Genomic DNA, 20612 nt, shown 5'->3' with positions numbered 1-20612 from the left:
AAAATAGTAACCATCATAATATTCTGTACCCCCACCCCCCGAGGGTATATATATCAGGAATTCAATGACCATCTTAATCTTAGATTATTACTTATCCTCTTTGTGCATCATGGCACATAAGGCTGAGAACCATTTCTTCAAGATACCCTTATCTTGAGCCACCAGTTCAACTTCTCTCTAGCTCTGACATTCTTCTTTCCTTTTCTGTCATTCTCTGCTAAGTTTTTAGGCTTTCCCCTTTTCTTTCTGAGATCCATGTTAAAGCCACTCTAGGAATCCCTAAACTGTCCCTTCTCAGTATATGTCAAATCCATTTCTATCTGCTTTTTTTATTTTATCAGTGATGCTTTTTTGCTCAGTCAGCTTATATAAGTCATTATTTGTTATGTTGGGACAAAAATTAGAAAGAATGCATAGAACACTCCCATCTGTTCTAAAACAAACTTGTTCATGTCTTAACATCTCTTGTACTTCATTCTTAATCCTATTTATCAATCTTTTACACAATATTTTTGCAGGTACTGTCAGTACACTAATTCTGCTCCAATTTTCACATCTAGTGCTCTTCTTTCTCAGCGATTATAATTATCATTGCCTCTATCAACTACATAGGTATATTTTCCAGTTTCTAATATACACTGCTGTTGTCTTAAGAATTTCTGTTGCTATATTATCATTACCTGTACTCTTTCCACTTTTCACATTCTCTATTATGTTCATTATTTCATTTTTAGATATAGGTTCTGATGTAATATTTAAATCTATGTTTACAGGAGGTTCTTCCATTATTGAACTTCTAATTATGTCAGTTATACTGTTTTCTACATTTAAAATCTCATGTGTTCTTTCCAACTTCTAACCATCTTATCCTCTTCAGTTAGCAGCAAACCATTTTTATCCCTTATAATGGCATTTACTTGCTCCTTTTCTTCAGATATTTTCCTTTTCATCTTATACAGTATTTCAATGTGTCCTAGTGCCGCAGCTTTTTGTGTTCTTCCCAAACTGCCAATTTTTGATTAACTCTGGTTATACATTTAATATTTATAATATTAACACCCCAATTGACCATGACATCTACAGACGTTCAGTAAAATCTGAATACGATTCTGTAACACCTATTGAATAACATGGATAAGAAGTGCAATTTGGTCTCACTATTTCATCCACCATGGCCAGTAGAGGTTAAGTTATTTTCTCATATCTTGACCTCTAATATGATGATTCTGCCAGTGAATGTACTTGTTTGCTCTATTAATGTTCCCCAAAACATCCATATCTATGGTCTTTTATCTTTAATTAACCGCTTTATTTCTAACCTAATTATCAGATCTACATGTTATAATTGGTTTGAATATTGTCTAGTATGCTGCAGACATTGTATTTTAGGAAATTTCTCTCATTCCTTGTGCATTTATTAAACCATCATCCAACCATATATTTTTGGTGGCATCATTTAGAGATATTCTTATGTAATTTGAAAATTTCATTTTATTTCTCTTTCTGTGAGTTGGCACTTTATACTTATCACCTGAGATTTCACTTTGGACTAAGCTAGACTTCTAATTCTACAGTGCAGCCACTGTAAAACTATTATGCTGTTTTTTTTTTTAATATATATAATGATCCCAAACATGAAAGGTTATAAAGTCGTATGGCATAACAATAACATGTCAGTAAGTGATTAAGGAGAAGAAAGTAATCCAATGTGTTTCTTACAAGAGTTGAAGGTTGTACTCGGTGGGAGTACATCCTGTACAAACTGTATGGGAGAGATTGTTCCAAAGAGCAGAAGTGAATAGAATGATAGAAATAAAAAGTTTCTATGTTTGGAGTTGGACAGTGTGTGTGTTAGCCAGAGGCGGCTTTAGTTCTTAAATGATTAGAAGAAAGTGGATGAATGGTGGCTGAATGAACAAAGAACCTATTGGAAAGTGACTGAAGGAAATCTGTCAGAGGGATCATCTATTAAGCGAATTCTGTGTATCATCAAAATTGCTAAAGGAAGTTTTGGGTACATTATCCCAAATGTGGGAACAACATTCCAAGGTTGGTCAGATCTGAGATATATGAAGTATTACGAGTTTAGAATAAGAGAAGTAATGTTTTTGAAAATGAAGCAGGACACAAAGTTTTTTAGAGGCTGAGGCTGCTATGAATAATGTGTTTCTGCAAGGATAAGCTGGATGTGACAGTCAGCTCAAGAAGAGAAAGCTGGCTTTGAAAAGATACTGAATATCCTATCTGTAAGTAGGAATCTTTAAGTATGAATCTTTCTTGTGACAGGGTTATAGCATAAGTTTGTTGATGATGAGGAGATCATTGTCACTGGTTATAGAAGATCTTGAGGCTTCAGTTGTTGAGTACTACATGATTTCTCAAACAAGGAAGAGGAATGAAGAGTACTGTCATCAGCAAAACCGTGAAAAGGATTTCAAATTAGATTAAAAAAAAAGAGATGATGGATATAAATGAGGAAGACAATGTATACAGAATCCTTATGTACTCCAGCACTGATAGAGAAATCTGATGAGCGGAAGTTGTCCAGTAAACCGGTAATCTAATCACACAGCACACAAGAGAAATATCATAAAATTGTAGCTTGTTCAGGCGGCCTCGAAGGCAGACATGATCAAATAACTTCAAAATATCAAGAGTGACCACATGGTTTCTACAAATCTTTCTATGACCTGTGTCCAAAGGTAGGTAAAGTTGGGCTAGGAGGACCTGCTGTAAAATGAGAATAGTGAAATCCATAGTGGTGATCGCTAATTAACTGATGGATCCCTCCGCCCCAGCTAGTGAAGAAGCTAGTTAAGAGTACTGAGGAGAGAGCAATGGGATAATAGTTTAAAAACTGACTTCTGTCTCCCTTTTTTAAGGAGACAAAAAGTTAGTATTTAGACGTCTCACATCAAATACCATATGCTTCAGATGTCATTCTGTATTTTGAATTTCTAACTGCTGTTTTTGCCTCCAATACTGAAAGTACTCATTTTTCAGAGTAAATGTCTTATCTTCAGTTTTTAACTTAATGATCTTTGATTCTTATTGCAGTACTATTCATTTCTAAGATTTCTTAGTAACACCAAAAACATTTGGCCACCTGCATGATATTAATTATATTCTTTTTAAAATCCTTCCACAACTTTCTAAGCAATTTCTTCTTTTAAGTACAGTCCATCACAGAGTTTTAATTTTTCTATCTCTGAATGCATCACTACATACTTCCTTGGCTGAAGTAATTTGAAGTATTATTTGTGTATTTGAGTCACTCTTTTCATGTATGAAACTAGTGCAGCCCATATCATGTGTGACTTTGAAAGTTTGACTTTTTCTTTTTGATGAGACAAACATTTTTATTTTATTAAAAACATTTCCTATTTTAAATTCCACGTATGCTTAAGTATCTTGCAACAATCTGAAAATATTACTAGGAACAAGAAAATTAAGATTTTTCTTGTTTTTTATATGATCTCTCCATATGAATTCATTGAAAGAATTCATGGAATAATTGACATGTGTATGACTTTGTGCAATTTTTAATATGCTAGAACATGACATTAATAATGACTAATTCATATTCTGAGAAAAAATTTAATGATAGTATTATATTAGGTTTTTTTTGGGAGGAGGGGGGTGCTTAAGGGTCAAAGCTAACCTGAGAGGACACCTCCACATAGCCTTTAAAGGAATGCAGAAAACCTATCAACGCTTCTGACCTAATGTCCAATCCTCATCGTCTCATGGTGCACCCTGTTGGGTATCTTCCTGGATACTGAACGAACGAGGATGGGCTGGTCATTTGGGAATTAGCCGACCAAATTGTATTCTTATTGGCTTAAACCAAAATAAAAAATGATGGTACAATATCACAGAATTTCATGCCGGCTGAGGAGTCACGCGGTTAAATAAGGTCCCCGTTGTTTTTGCCAGAGAACCAGGTCGAACAGCGAAAAGTCAGCTACTGGAACAAATCCTAAAACCTGCCCCCCACACACACACACTCAACATCACCAGAGTTCATGATCGGTACTACCAAAATAAGAAGGCTGAATGGCAAAGAAATGGTGCTAGATGAGAAATTGGATAAGTACCAGATCAACATAATAGGGGTGACTGAAACAAAAAAAGCAAAAACTGGCGAGATCTTTCTGAGCAATACATACAAAATGTTATATTCAGGCAATGACAATCAAGGAAAAGAAGGAGTAGCCATAGTATTTAACACTAAATACGAGGCTAATCTTCTTGAATGGCAGACAGAAGTAGAGTGATGTGGACAAATATGAGAATGGGGAACTGAACAATAAGACTTATCTACGCCTATGGTACAACAGAAGGTTCTGCTAAGGTAGAAGTGGAAGAATTTTTTCTTCAGGCTTTAGAGAAAGCAACTGACAATGAAAAAGGAAAAGCTGGTCCTTGGTGGGAATCTAAACAGCAGAGTAGGAAATGATTGTCAGACATACAAAAATATATTGGGAAAATTTGGAAAAAAAAGCTAAGCTAATAATAATGGCAAATACCTGTTGGATTTCTGCTCAGGACAAGGACTGGTTATTACTAACACAATGTTCCAACATAAAAATGTGCACAAATTCACATGGAGAGAAGAGGCAAGGAATAAGAAAAGTCTCAATGACTATGTTATTGTTGATAGTGATGTTTTCTCTCTGGTGCAAGATACCAGAGTTTACAGAAGATTTGAAATTGAAAGTGATCCCCATTTAGTCTTGAGCAGGATAAAATTGAATTTCATATTAAAAAGAAGAACATGCAATTCAGTTTTAAAGGAAATAAAAGTTGAGCAGCTCTTGGATGTGAACTGTAGATTAAAATGCACAAACATGATTGAAAAAAAAATGAAAAAGTTTGAGAACAGGAAACCTTGGAGATTCAGTGGCAAGCACTGAAGAAAAGACTGATTGATTCAGCCAAAGAGGCATGTGGTGAGGTTCTCTGTAAGGATAGAAAAATCAGAACTCCATGGGAGACACAGGAAGTTAAAGAGTGAAAGAAAAGAAGAAAGCATATCAAACATTCCTGGCAAATAAGTCAGCTTGTGCTCTTAGAGAATACAGAGACAAATGTAAGCAAGCTAAACACTGTGTAAAACTAGCTAAACAAAAGTCATGAAAGGACTTTGGTAAGAACATAGAAAATAAATATCAAGAAGATGGGCAAGATATTCTGGAGGTTGTTGAAGAAGTTCAGCAAAGGAGGAAAGAGTGCTATAAAAGGAATTAGAGATGATAAAGGTGACATGAAAACTGGAGAAAAAGATATCCTTGAAGTATGGAGTAATTACTTTGAAAAACTGCTAAACGAAACATGCTGTGATGACAGCACAGTGGCAAAAAACACTGTCCAGGCATTCATTCAAGAATACACATCCATACTTGAAGTAGAAAAAAAGTCATTCAAAAGCCTGAAATGTGTGGCAACAGGAGTATATGATATTCGATGATAATGCTCAAGTATGGAGAAATAAAAGTCTTGCAGTGGCTGCACTGCACAGTCCAGAGGCCTGGTCAGAAGGATGAATTCCAGATGACTGGAGTAGAGATCTCATAGTACCCATATATAAAAAGTGAAATAAAACTGAATGTGAGAATTACAGAGGTATTTCTCTACTGAGTGTTCCTGGTAAGATATATGCAAGTATACTTGAGAAACGGTTGAGATGGATTGTGGAAGAGAAGCTTGGTGAAGAACAAGCTGGATTCAGGCCAAATAGAGGCTGTCAGGATCAGATTTTCACTTTACGATAGATAGTTATACTTCTAAATAAATAAATAAATAATAAATGATATTATACTTCTAAATAAATCTGCTACAAGTCTGCAAGATTCCCTGACTAAAGTGAATAACTGTTGTAATAGATATGGTGTGAAGGTCAGCATTAAAAAGACAATGAAAATAGGCAGAAACATTGAAAATATCAACTACATTGTGAATAAAGAACTATAGAATGAGTAAAACATTTCAGCTACTTAGGCACGATTTTTAATGAAGATGGTAAATTAATTATTAATGGACATAGACAACAGAATCAACAAAGCTGATATGGTAGGAAGGCAACTGAATAAATTTATATGGAATAAGAAAGAAATTAGCCAAAACACTAAATTACTTGTATACATGACAGTATTCAAGCCAATTTTAACTTATGGATCTGAGAGCTGGGTCAAAACACCTGAAGAAAGGATAGAGACTGCAGATATGAGAGTCGTGATAAAGCTTAGGGGCATTAACAGAATGACATTAATGGCAATATCATATTAAAAATGAGGATATTAGGAAAGAACTTGGCACTGTCAGCATCCAGGAATGTGTTAGCAGAGCTAATCTCAGGTGGTATGGTCACTTAAACAGAATGGGAGAGGAAAGATTAGCAAAACAAGTGTTTTCTTCCAGGTTGGCAGGAAAATCATGCCAACCTGAAAAAAAGACCCAGAGGAAGACCAAGATATAGGTGGATTGATACAGTAAAAAGTGCCTTACACGATAGATGATAACCTCAATACAGAGGTCAAAATGTCAAATGTTATTTTCTCAATGATAAGTAATTATTCTAACACGTGTCTCCATAAATTCTTCACTATGAATCCATCATTTTGAGTTATGGTTTAAGCCAATAGAAATACAATTTGGTCAGCAAAATTCCAAACTGTCATCCCATTCTCATTCATAGAACTGATTGGACAGGAGGTCAGAAGCCCTGGGTGGTTCTCCACTTTTCCCAAAAGTCCATGTGAAAGAGTCTCCTCTCAGTTATCCAGCCTTGACTCTTAAGCACTCCATTTTCATCTCAAAGGTCATATTTATATATATATATATATTCACTTGGTTAAGGGATTTTACCAGTTTAATACAGAAGAAATTATAAAAAGAGTAGATGGTAAGATTGGAAGAACAAGAGGCCATCCCTGGGAGTTGTATAAAGATGTTATAAAGAATAGTTGAGAAACAAAGAATATAAATTATTTCAAAGTTCAATATGATAGACACACTGCTGGTTAAGTAGGCCTCCCATGATGAATCTTACTGACTCCATGGAGATTAATAACACCAGACAATTCTTACCACTTTCCAAACACTCTTGATCTCTTCCTCATTGACGACCCTTCGATTCATACTGTGAACACTGTCTTTCAGGAACTCTGATCCAAACTTAGTTGACTTCTTCTCTTAACCTCTTGTGATTTGGATTACAAATATGCCAAGTGGGATAGTGTCCAGTATTTCTCTACTCACCTATCCTTCTGATACTCTCCATTCCACTCGTATTTATTATGTAGCTTGAAAATTAGATTATATATACAACCTATTCTTAAAAAAATAAATTAAAAAAAATAAAAAGCAATCCATATTTACCATTAAATTACTGTATCAATCTTTCATTTTCTTAATAAAGTAATGGCACAAAAAATGTCAGTCAACTTCGACACTACCTGAGGTCTCTCAACTAATAAACTGCTAATAACATGGATTCTACGACTGATTAAAAAACTATTTTATTGCTCAATGGCATTTAATTTGATTAATGAAATGGAAAAGTTTACCAATAATTATCATGCATATATACAACAGCTTTGTTTTTCACACAGCTGAGTTTTATCAAAAGAAAATATATATTGTCAATACATATATAACACTAATGAAATACTGTGTATCTAATTTAATACCGTGTATCCAAGTATAAAAAGGAAAACAGAAGTGAATGTAGGAATTTCCTCATTGAGTGTTTCAGGTATGATTTATATAAGCATACACCGCCCTGTTATAGAGTGTGCACTGTCCAACCAACAGTAGTTGACTTCTTCTCTCATACAGCACTATTTACATAACTGCTCTCAACCTCTTGTGATTTGGATTACAAATATGCCAAGTGGGATAGTGTCCAGTATTTCTCTACTCACCTATCCTTCTGATACTCTCCATTCCACTCATATTTATTATGTAGCTTAAAAATTAGATTATATATACAACCTATTCTTAAAAAAAATAAATTTAAAAAAATAAAAAGCAACCCATATTTACCATTAAATTACTGTATCAATCTTTCATTTTCTTAATAAAGTAATGGCACAAAAAATTTCAGTCAACTCCGACACTACCTGAAGTCTCTCAACTAATGAATTGCTAATAACATGGATTCTACGACTGATTAAAAAACTATTTTATTGTTCAATGGCAGTCGTGGGTTCAAATCCCACCATGAGCACAAATATTTGTGATTGTGTTCAGGTGAGAGATGAATTTCATTGCAGGGGGTAGCAAGTATAAAATAGATGAAACAGGATAAAAGTGGCTTGAAAAAGTTCCATGTTTGGTTTCTAGATAAGAGTTTCTGGACTATGTGAAAATAAATAATATTACAAAAAATATATAAAATTGATAAAAATGGGAAAAAAATAATCCTTAGCCCACTCATGGTACAAATGTACTATAGGTTTACTAATAACCTTCAGTGGGTATGAACCATATTAAAAAAAAAAATAAAAATACTTGAGAGAATGCTAAAATTGTGAAAGCAGAGGAACAAGCTCAGTTCAGGTCAAGTAAGAATTATCAAGCTGAAATTTTTATATTAAGACAAACAGTTAGAAAATTATGGGAATATAACAAAGATATATATTTAAATTTTACAGATCTGGAAAAGATGTTGAGGTGTGCCAAGAGAAAAGCTACAGTTATATGGTGTAAACAGGTTGTTATAAACAACACATACAGTATTTTTCCGTGTATAAGACAATACTTTTTTTCTGAAATTTTTAGACCAAAAATTGGGGGTCGTCTTATGGGGGGTAACCAGTTGGGAGACCTGCGGTTGCTGTGGAGAAACTGCTGGTACCTTGTCTTCACGAACAGGCTTCCGCCAATCACTAGCCTTTGTTAACCCTGCCGATTGACATCATTAACGGCTGATTGTGAATAAACCAATCAAAATCTCTGAAAGCATTCATACATCTGCAATTCATAGGCAGGGTAAGTTAATACATTAACAATATTTTGAGCACTAGCCCATAAAATTGTCAGGAAATGAAAAACGATTGTCATGTTCTTCAAAATTCAAGTTAAAAGTCATCAATTACACAAAATAACATGGAAATAAAGCTTCAGAGAGACAGTTTGGACCTCCTCCCTCTGAGTATATGATAAGACATTGGAGAAAACAGGAAGAACAACTACTCAAGATGTCAAAAAAGAAGAGGGCTTTAAGAGGAAAATCAGCAAAATAGCCAAACTTGGAGCAGAAGCTTAAGACATGGATTATGGATAGCCAGAATGTGTCAACGAAGCTTATTCAATACGAGGCAAAAAGGTTTGCAAGAGAAATTAACATTGTTGATTTCACAGGAAAGGCAAAATGGTAATTCGACTTAATGAGGAGAGAAGGGTACCAGCTTATGAGGATAAAATCCAACAGTTTTACTCCTATGTCATAAAACTTCGGAAAAAATATGCTTTTGAATCAAGTCAGATTGCAAACATGGATGAGGTGCCTCTCAATTTTAAGGTGCCTTCCAACAGAACTGTTGATATGAAAGGGGGCAAAACAGTGGCAATCAAAACAAGTGGTCATTAAAAGACACCCTATACTGCTTGTCCTTTCATGCTGTGCAGATGGTACCAAACTGTCTCCTATGCTCATTTTTAAGAGGAAAACGTATCCTAAAGAGAGCACACCACCTGACGTTCTTGTCCAAGTTCGTGAGAATGGCTGGATGAATGAAGAGATCATGGCTATCTGGTTTGCAAAGATTTGGTCCAGAGCCTTCGAGAGCCCTCCAGGTTCTCGAAGAGACTAGCTCTGCTCATGTTTGAACAGTTCGGAGCACATTTAACAGAAAAGACAAAAAGTGTTTCATCGAATTTATGAACACAGCTAGCAGTTATTCCTGGTGGACTTACAGGTCAGCTACAGCCACTAGATATTTCTATCAACAATCCCTTCAAAGCTCTGAGGAAAGAATGGAATAAATGGATGCAAAAAGCAGGTAATAGCTCGACACCGACAAGAAGAGTAAAAAAACCAACAATTACTGAGGTATACATCCCTTAACGGTATACATCACGAACTGATAATTTCTTGCAATTGTGATATGCTTTGAACATATTAAATATAAATCATTATCATGATTTCCTGATATGTACAGAATGATAAGATGGTTGAATACGTTAAGTTTTCATTATTATTAGCTTTCTATTATCATTAGGATTAATTTTCTTCAAAATTAATCTGCTATTTGTAAGCTCTATAATACTGTCAATTGTACAACTCAGCTTTCTAATCCAATGTTCCAGTAATTCCAACAGATTCACTCTGCCTACATGTCATCCTCTGGGTTTTTTCCTATCATTCCTGCATCAAAAATCCTATTATTGTAATTCTTCATCTCCTATGACGGTTTAAATAGCCATGTCATATCAGATTAGCTCTGATTTGTCACATTCTTTACAAACATCTTTATTTTTAATAAGGTACTGCCATTTATATCACATGTTCACTCCCTCCCCCTAATATTTTCCTTAGAATTCTATCTGCAGTCTCTAGTCTTCAATCTACTGCCAAAGCCTCCATAGCTCAATCGGTACAGATGAAGCCCTTTGGTTGGAAAGACCTGGGTTCAATTCCCGTCCATACGTGAGGAACCTTTACTTGGTCTCTTTCAACTAAAGGTGAGTTTAGCCAATCTCATACGGAGGTAGAGGGTTTTATTACCTGAAAAACATGGATTTTTTGTCCCTCAGAATAGGAAAACCAGCCCACATGGATCTAGTCATAAAATACACACTTAATCTCTCATTAGGAGGGCTCAACCATCCTAAGAGATGGTTGAACCCTCCCACATCAAGTTAAAATATCTAGAACACTATCCTGTGGACTGCTAATTTGATGTTTTGACTAATTTCTCTGTTATCGAATATATATATATATATATATATATATATATATATGTGTATTTTTTTTTTTTTTTTTTCCAAATTGGCTCTTCACTACATCAGCCATTGTACTATCTATTTGAATATTTTTAGTATTAATAAATACATCCTGCACCTGTGGCATTTTAATTGATAATTTCAGATAATTTTAAATTTAATAATTTGCTGATCTTTGCTTAAAATGACTAATTGGACTTCTTTTGGTACTTTTAGAAGTAACTGAATAATGATAGTAATTTATAATATAATCCAATAGTTCTCTACAAACCTTTCATGTTTTTTCCAGGCAATAACACTTACTTCTGTGAATGTTATAAAATCTGGTACATATTACAGCTGAACTCAAAGAACAACTAATTAGGAAACAATATGCTTATGTTTCTGTTTCAGAACACATCAAAATCATACTTTAGAATTGTATTCACATTACTTAGTCAAAAGATTTGGAGCCTGGAAATGCTGTGCTTTTGTGGCAGAATTCTAGACAAAAATCATAACTGCTGTTAAATCAGGGTGAAACAAATTATAAAATAAAATTATGTTTCACTGGGACTTAACATTGTTATCACTCTCTTGAGAAAAATAATGATTCATCAGAATTAAAGAAGCATTGTGTAGAATTTGTAATTTAGTTTTTATCTTATTTAGTAATGTGAAATTTCAGTGTATTATTGCTGTATAATTGCTTAGTCTAAAATGCTGTGTGAACAACTAACCATTTGCCGGATAAGAAATAATAATCTAAATGTGAAACGGCCAACTTCTGCGACATGTGGTGAATGTACCAATGTATCTGTTATGTACCATGATGTACCCCCACCCCTTCCACCATAACACTATGAGAGTTACGAAAAGATTTCGCAAGTGGCGCTAAGTGCCGGATGACATAGTGAAAGCATCATGTACACATCTATGATGAAAGAGAGAAACGGCACGGTGTTTAAAAGGGGATGTAACGCTACGAGCGAGGCTTTTAGACGTTTTCCTGCTGCTGTATTCCTGTGCCACGGAAGTCCGGATGGTATGGAGTCTCCACGTGGGTTTCCTTTGTTCTTGGAATAAACAGTTGAAGTATAGAGGGAAATCGTATAGAATATCCCGAGGAAGAGTGAAGAAAAGCAATCACACAAGGTAGTTGTCTGTCGAAGGAACTGAAGTGGCCAAGGTAGAATATCCAGCAAAATGGCAAGGTGAACTTTATGTCTATTAACTAAGGAATTGAATGAGAAGATTTTAATGTATGTGTCAAGAGACAATTCTTTGAACTGTTGCTGATAGATTTAGAAAAAAATATAATAATCATCATCATCATCATCAAATTCCTGCCATGTACCCTCAAGGGGTGTACAGGATATGATAGTACTACATGAAAAAAATTACATCATTATTAATTTCCTACCTACAATTTTCCTCCAAATCAGTCTGTTACTTGTCAACACTCCAATATTATCAGATCTTATATTTCTATCGTCTAAAGCACTTTGTACCGTATCAATCCACCCATATCTTGGTCTTCCTCTCGGTCGTTTTCCTGCCAACCTGGCAGAGAACACTTGTTTTGCTAATCTTTCCTCGCCCATTCTGTTTAAGTGACCATACCACCTGAGATTAGCTCTGCTAACGCATTCCTGGATGCTGACAATGTCAAGTTCTTTCCTAATATCCTCGTTTTTAATACGATACTGCCATTGATGCCATCTGTTCACGCCTATAATCTTTCTCAGGACTCTCATATCTGAAGTCTCTAATCTTTGGTCAAGTGTTTTACTTCTGACCCAGCTCTCAGATCCATAAGTTAAAACTGGTTTGAACACTGTCTTGTATACAGCTAATTTAGTGTTCTGACTAATTTCTCTCTTATTCCATATGAATTTATTCAATTGACTTCCCACCATACCAGCTTTGCTGATTCTGTTGTCTATTTCTATATTTAATTTACCATCTTCAGTAAAAATCGTGCCTAAGTAGCTGAAATATTTTACTTGTTCCACAGGCTCTCCATTCATAACGCAGTTGACATTTTCAATGATTCTGCCTATTTTCATTGTCTTTGTCTTTTTATTGCTGACCTTCATACCATATCTATTACAACAGCTATTCAATTTAGTCAGAGAATCTTGCAGACTTGTAGCAGATTTATTTAGAAGTATAACATCATCCGCATAAAGCAAAGAGCTGATATTAACATCTCCAATTTTGATATCATGTTTAATACCACTTTCCTTCATAATGTGATCCATATAGATAATGAATACCAGAGGGGATAATGTACATCCTTGTCACACACCAGATTTAACATTAAACCATCTTCCTGTACTTCCTTCAATTCTAACTGCTGACTTACAACTCAAATAAAGACTAAGTATTGCTTGATATAATGTCCCATTGACACCATATAACTGCAGCGTATTGAATAGCTTCTCTCTAGGCACCTTGTCATATGCCTTAGTGTCACCTAAATGTGTCTTGAAAGAGAGTGAATTAAAAATGTTCTTATTTGAATCTGAGATATATGTGAAATTTGAATAGGATGTTAATGAGAATTATGAATTAAAAATTTGACAAGTATTAAGAGTAAAACTTAAGTGATCAGAGTAGAAAATTGAGACTAAGAGATTAACTGTTAGCATTTATGTCACTAAGATAGAAAATTCATGAAGGGGAATAATTAACTATATGTACGAGTGTTATTGATGTATATAGAATTCAGTTGTATGATTAACTGAGTGCTTTTCAGTGTAATATATGAATTTTAACCATAATTAAAATGTTTTGTTTTAATGTGAATGTTGTCTTGCCTGTATCTAGATCCTACTGCACTTGCCCATAAAATATAACAAACTACAAAAGGGCGGGAAACTATATAACAAAAGGTCATGACTGCAAGTTGTAAATTTATAGCTGAGAAGAGTGAACGCTGACTGTGTTCTATTTCCTTGGTCCTACATTTTAGTATATCCTAGGATTCAGGGTGGCGCAGCGTATACAAATAAATTTTCTCTGAATTTAAAACAGGAGATAGAACCAGTGCTGAGACAAAGAAATAGGCATCTGCCATTTGCATTTCTTTGTCTCACAAAACAACAGCTTCACTCTTATCAGGGATTCGGCCAGTAGAGATAATAGTATAAACAACATTTTAGAGAAGGGTAGACATGACACTGCCCTTTTGTCTTCAACAAAAGGTGAAGCCAACATATTATTATTTCCGGCAACTCCAAGGAGTCTACAGACTCAGAGGGAGGCCCTAACATCATGTCAAGAACAACTATTCGACATTCACACAGTATCTATCATACCTCGCCTTGAACTCATTCACGGCCATAGCACCCACAACACTCTGGCAGCTTATTCCACTCATTCACCACTCTCCAAGTAAAAAGCCTAGCTCTAACACCCCTGCTAACCACATTCTTGCCCAGCCTCCATGTATGGCCTCTAGGCCTCCCACCACCACCAGTCCTATTCTCAAAAATATCTTCTGGATTAATCTTAGAGAAACCCTTCAGTAATTTCATGTCTCAATCATATCACCCCTTTTCCACCTATCAACCAATTTTTGCAACCAACAAATCATCAACCTGTTCTCATAAGGTTCATTCCACAGACCTGCTATCATCTTCGTCACTCATCTCTGGATCCTCTCCACCTCCTCCCACATCAAGAAGAAATCCTGGCGCCCATATCTGGGCACAGTAGTCTAGATGGGGTCTTAACAAGGCTCAATATAGAGAAACAATAACTTGTTTGTCTCTGCTTGTTAAAGTATTTTTCAGCAACGAAGTGATTTGATGAGCTGATTTAGCCACTTTTGCAATGTGCCCCTAAACTTCAACTCCCTATCCACCAACACTCCCAAATCTCTGGCCTCATCAATCTCCTGGAGTACGGTTCCACCAATGTGATATACTGCTGCTAATCTTTTCACTCCAAAATGCATAACCTTACACTTTGCCACATTAAATTGACATCCATTTTCCCTAGCCCAGTCCTCCAAACTATCCAAATCATCCTGCAAAATTTTGACATCCTGTGCTCTACCCAACTTTGCATCATCAGCAAACAAGTGAACACTTCCTCTCAGATCCTTTCCTATATCGTTAATGAACAAATTGAAAAGTAGTGATCCAAGAACAGAACCCTGCAGCACACCACTAGTCACAAGCCATCTTTTGGACCCCACTCCTGAATAAACCACTCTCTGGTATCTCTCCATGAACCACCTTCCTATCCATCTCACCAACCCTATATCCATTCCCATCTGCTCCAGTTTACTGATTAGAGTTCCATGTGGTATCCTGTCAAAGGCCTTGGCAAGGTCCAGTAGAATCATGTAAACCCATTACGCTTATCCAGTTCAGCCGTCACTGTGTTATAAAACGTGAGCAAGTTACTGAGGCATGATCTACCCTTAACAAAACCATGCTGTCCCCCATACAGTATCCCATTTTCATCTTTCCAATCCTGTATTCTTCTCTTGACTAATTTCTCTAAGACCTTGACAACGATTCCTGATATGCTAATCGGTTGGTAATTTACAACAGCAGTCTTGGAACCACCTTTATGCAGTGGAACTATTTTCCCTTCTTTCCACCCCCTCGGGACTAACCCAGACCCAAGACTCAAATTAAACAAAATGGTCAAGGGTACTGACAAGTCTTTAGCCATTTCTCGTATGACACAAGCTGGTATACCATCCAATTCCACAGATGCATTGACATGGAGGTTTTGCAATAGACTACTCACCTCCACTTCATTCACCACAATTCTCATATAATCTATTGGTTCATTCATTACTGCAATGTCACCACCTGGAAGATATATTCTTGCAAAGTGCTCGCTTAGTAATTCAACTGAGCGATGGAGTGATGGAGGTAACTGATTCGGTTACTTCCCTACCATGGGAATTCTTTAAAATCATTCTGCCATATACATTTTTTCTTTTACTTGCAACATATCAAAAAACTGTTTAGGATTCTCTTTAGCCTGCATGGCCAATGTTCTTTCATAATTCTTTTTTGCTTTTCTTATCACACTTGTTACCCTTCTGGATGCGCTTTATACCGTTCATGTGCCTCAAAAAGTCACTTTTTTTTTTGGTATGTATGGGAGGAGAATATAATGAAGCAATGATGAACCAAATGACATCTAATGCTTACCACAATAACACATACCAACTGCTGTATAAAATATGTCTGCTAAAAATATTATCCAGACCACATCAGCATCTGTTTTTTCAAAACTGAGCACTGGGTTTCTTCTCATTCTTCACTTCTAACTTAGGCACTTGCAATCATAAACATTTTTGCCCATCGCTATTTAAAATTATCCCCATGACCATAAAGTGAAGAGTGTAGCATGTCTGGCAAATGTAAATGTTCTCAGGCTACTCTGTTGTTTTGCAGAAAATAAAACTCCCAGTTACTGTGATGAAAATATGTCTTCATTTGACAATTGTTAACTCAGCCTTACATGAAAAAAAAAAGTTATTCCTCTTAAAAAGGATATGAATTAGGTATTATTTAAAGGCAAATGATATAGAAACTGACTGATTGATGTTCTCATCAATGTTCAAAAAAGAAATCAGAGGATGACTACAAGAACTGAAAGCATCTTTCTTGCATTCATATACTTTGATTCTGCTATTCTTATTGTATCAATTCACCTAACAATGAAAAGAACATGACAACCACAATAATAAAGTTTAATGAAAAGCACAGTTATTTTGTACTGAAAAAAATGGTTGCTGTGTACAAAAATAATAATATAAAAAATATATATTTTTGATATTTACATAAAATGAGAATTTCCCAAACTCTTGGGAGAGAGAGACAGAGAATCATTCTGATTCAGGTCAAGCTGATGTAAAAATGGTATCAACTTTCTTTGAAAAGGTGTTTGCATTTAAAACTGCTTCTATAAAGAAGATGAGCTTCATCCCACAGGATAATGTGTTTAATAACAATACCATAATCATGTTATTTTTGTTATTTGATCAATTTGCCACAGGTACCTTTAGAGATCAATTCTTGGTCTTCCTGACATCCGAACAAAAGAACTCGTTCTACTAACCTCTCCTCTCCCATTCTGTTCAAGTGACCATACCACCTTAGATCAGCTCTTCTCACCCAATCCTGAATGCTAACAATGTTGTCAAGTTCTTTTCTCATATCCTGATTCTCCCATTGATACCATCTTATTTACTCGCCTAACTCACATATCAATGGTCTATTAAGCATTTTACTTCTAATCCAGCTCTCAGATCCATAAGTTAAAATTATAAACAGCTGATTTAGTGCTTTGACTAATTTCTCACTTATTCCATATAAATGTATTCAACTGACTTCCAGCTTCACTAAGTCTATTTCCTATTTAATTTATCATCTTCACTAAAAATTGTGCCCAAATAGCTGAAATGTCTTACTTGTTCTATACGTTTTCCAATCAGGAGAACCTAAAGTTTTCAGTGTTCTTATCTATTTTCATAGTGCCATTTTATTGCTGATTTCCATGACAAATTTATCATCATCAAATTCCTGATATGTACCCTCAGGGGAATATTATATATTATATTATATACTATATAAACATGAAAAAGTTACACCATTACCAACATCAATCAAACAATTTTCCTCCAAAATAATATGTTAATATGTTAACAGTCAAAACTCCAGCATTATCAGATCTTATATTTCTGTCTTCTAAGGCACTTTTTACTGTATCAATCTACCTACAACTTGGTCTTCATCTGGGTCTTTTTCTTGCCAAGCTGGCAAAGAACACTTATTTTAATCTTTCCTCTCTCATTCTGTTTAAGTGACCATACCATCTGAGATTAGCTCTTCTAACACATTCTGAATGCTAACAATGGCAAGTTCTTTCCTAATATCTTCAGTTTTAATATGATACTGTCCCCTGTTCACTCCACTAATCTTACTCAGAACTCTCATATGTGGTCCCCAGTCTTTGATCAAGTTTTTTTTTTTTATTCTAACCCAGCTCTCAGATCCATATGTTAAAACTGGTTAGAATGCTGTCTATATACAACTAATTTAGTTCTGACTAATTTCATTCTTATTAAATATAAATTTATTTGGCTGGCTTCCTCTCATACCAGCTCTACTAATTCTGTTGTCTATTTCCATATTTAATTTGTCATCTTCATTAAAAATTGTGCTGGCATAGCTAAAATGTTTTACTTGTTCAACAGGATACAGTTGATATATGCAATGTTTTTTGCCTATTTTCATTGTCTTTTTATTGCAGATTTTCATACTAAATTTATAGAAACAGTTATTCAATTTAGTCAGAAAATCTTGCAGGCTTGTACTGGATTTATTCAAAAGTATAGCATCATCTGGATGAAGTACGGAGCTAAGATTAACATCACCAAGTTTGGTATCAGATTTAATACCACTTTCCTTCAAATTTATTGCAGTTGTTATTCAGTTTAGTTAGGGAATACTACAGACTTTTTCTGGATTCGTTTAGGAATTCTGAATATCACCAATTTTGACATCAGGCGCCCAATGCCACTTTCCTGCAAAATGGAATCCAATATAGATGATAAATTCCCACTGATTTCACACCAGGGTTATCTTCCTGTATACCCTTTCAGTTCTAACTGCTGACTTACAACTCAGAGACTACGTAATGTACAAGGGACGTCCAGAAAGTAAGTTCCGTTTTTAATATTTTCACTGCAGCATTGCAATCGCAATGGTACGCATGCATGCAGTTTGTTGACTCATTAGCAAGCCGTTGGTGCCATTTTCTGACATTCTCACAGTGTGTACACTTCTTGGTGTGTGTTTATAATGTCTAAAAAAATCAAATCGCTCGAAACATGTAAAATTAGGTCACTTATCTGTTTCTTGAATGCGAGGAATGTTAAAGCAGCTGAAATTCATCGGTATGGAGAACACGCAATGAGTGATTCAATGGTATGAAGATGGGTAAGATTTTTTTGTGAAGGAAGGATAGGTGTGCATAATGATGAACAGAGCAGACGACCATCTTTAGTGACTGACGATTTGGTGCATTCAGTTGAAGAGAAGATTCGACGTGGCATGCTTACCAGGGCATTGTTTTGGTCCATGATAACAACCACCTAAACACACAGCTGGTGTAACACAACTTCTTGTCACCTTCAGCTGGGAACAATCCCATCATCCCCCATATAGTCCTGACCTTGCACTAAGCGACTTTCACCTGTTCACACATCTGAAATCTTTCCTTGGTGGCCAGCAGTTTCAAGACGATGACGAGGTCAGAGAAGCAGTCAATACATGATTTACATCACAGGCTACAACATTCTACAACGAAGGTATACAACTTTCTGTGCCCCATTATGATAAGTGCCAGAACAATGGTGGAAATTATGTAGAAAAGCAGTGAAAGATGCCCACTTTAATTTCCAATAAAGCTTTTTTTTTTGTAAAGTACACAAATATTTTTTGTAAAAATATAATAAAGTATATATTTGTTTCTATGAGAGCCCATTGGAACTTACTTTCTGTACGTCCCTTGTACCATTTACACAAAATATAATTCTGGCATTTTTAACAGCTTTTCTCTTGGTCTCTTGTCATATGCACTTTACCAAATCGACAAACCTCAAATACAGGTCCTTGTTATACTCCCATCATTTTTCAACCATCTTAAAGTAAAAATCTGATCCTAACAACATCAATTTGGTCTAAACTCAGTTTGTTCTCCAAGTGTCACTTGTACAGTTTTTCTCAGCCTCTTCTCTTATATAAATCTTACCTGAAACAATCAGTAAGAAAATTCCACTATATTCTCACATTCACTGTTAAATCCCTTCTTAACAGTCTTTATGTAAACCAACTGGAATAAAAACAAGAGACGTTACTTTACTGACTTCCAAAAATTTATTTTTCTTATATAAGATAAACTATTTCCAGAGTTTTATTTCAGTATATGTGACAATGCCCTCCTCAAGAATTAATGAAAGAAATCAGATGATCATAAAGACAAATACTGACACTGCAGATGACACCGAATGTTCTGACCCAATCTGTTTCTTATATTTGATATTTGTGATATAAGACTATTCATTGACTTAACATACCTTATTACAGTATAATAGCAGAAAACAATGTAAAAAAGGTAATGACTCACCTTAATGCCCACTATTAATCCATTCATTAAAAATGTATGATTGGGAAAAGTTTCATTTAACACCTGTAAAGCAACAAACATACCTATATTGGTAACTGTCCATTTTGAAAATTCATAGAATAAGAAATACAACCAATTGTATACAATCTCCAATGTTTTTGGGCTAATATAGAGCACATTCCATATACATCATGACATGAAAAATAGCCCATTTCATATAGCAAACCCTTAATCTGTCCCCTTTTATACACATACAAACACACTAGAACTCTGTTGTAATAAGCATTTTGTGTGCAAGTTTCTAGTCTCAGACTCAGTGTGTGTGTGTGTGTGTGTGTGTGTGTGTGTGTGTGTGTGTGTGTGTGTGTGTGTGCGCGCGCACACTAATGTAATATTTCTCATTAATGTTGCCCTTTTTTCATCTAGTAATAACCTATAAAATTGAGAGAACTAAATTAATTCACTAATCAGCATAGCTACAATAATCCATCATCATTTGGACAAGTTCAAGAGAC

The 20612-nt window shown here is 35.2% G+C and overlaps 1 protein-coding gene across 1 annotated transcript in view; it reads right to left on the bottom strand.

Annotated features, from left to right (window-relative positions):
- The window catches only part of LOC150101259 (solute carrier family 71 member 1), a 268455-nt gene that overhangs the window by 195198 nt on the left and 52645 nt on the right, over positions 1-20612 (bottom strand). The window contains exon 3 of the mRNA XM_090401592.1: positions 20098-20160. Coding sequence (XP_090257718.1) covers positions 20098-20160 — 63 coding nt within the window. The remainder of the gene's footprint in view (positions 1-20097; positions 20161-20612) is intronic.

This window comes from Typopeltis vanoorti, chromosome 12 (assembly GCF_054136105.1).
Source record: "Typopeltis vanoorti isolate ZY-2024b chromosome 12, IOZ_Tvanoo_1.0, whole genome shotgun sequence".
Taxonomy (NCBI): Eukaryota; Metazoa; Arthropoda; class Arachnida; order Uropygi; family Thelyphonidae; genus Typopeltis; species Typopeltis vanoorti.
Note: the sequence above shows the minus strand (reverse complement) of the source record. Positions and strands in the feature narration are given on the sequence as shown.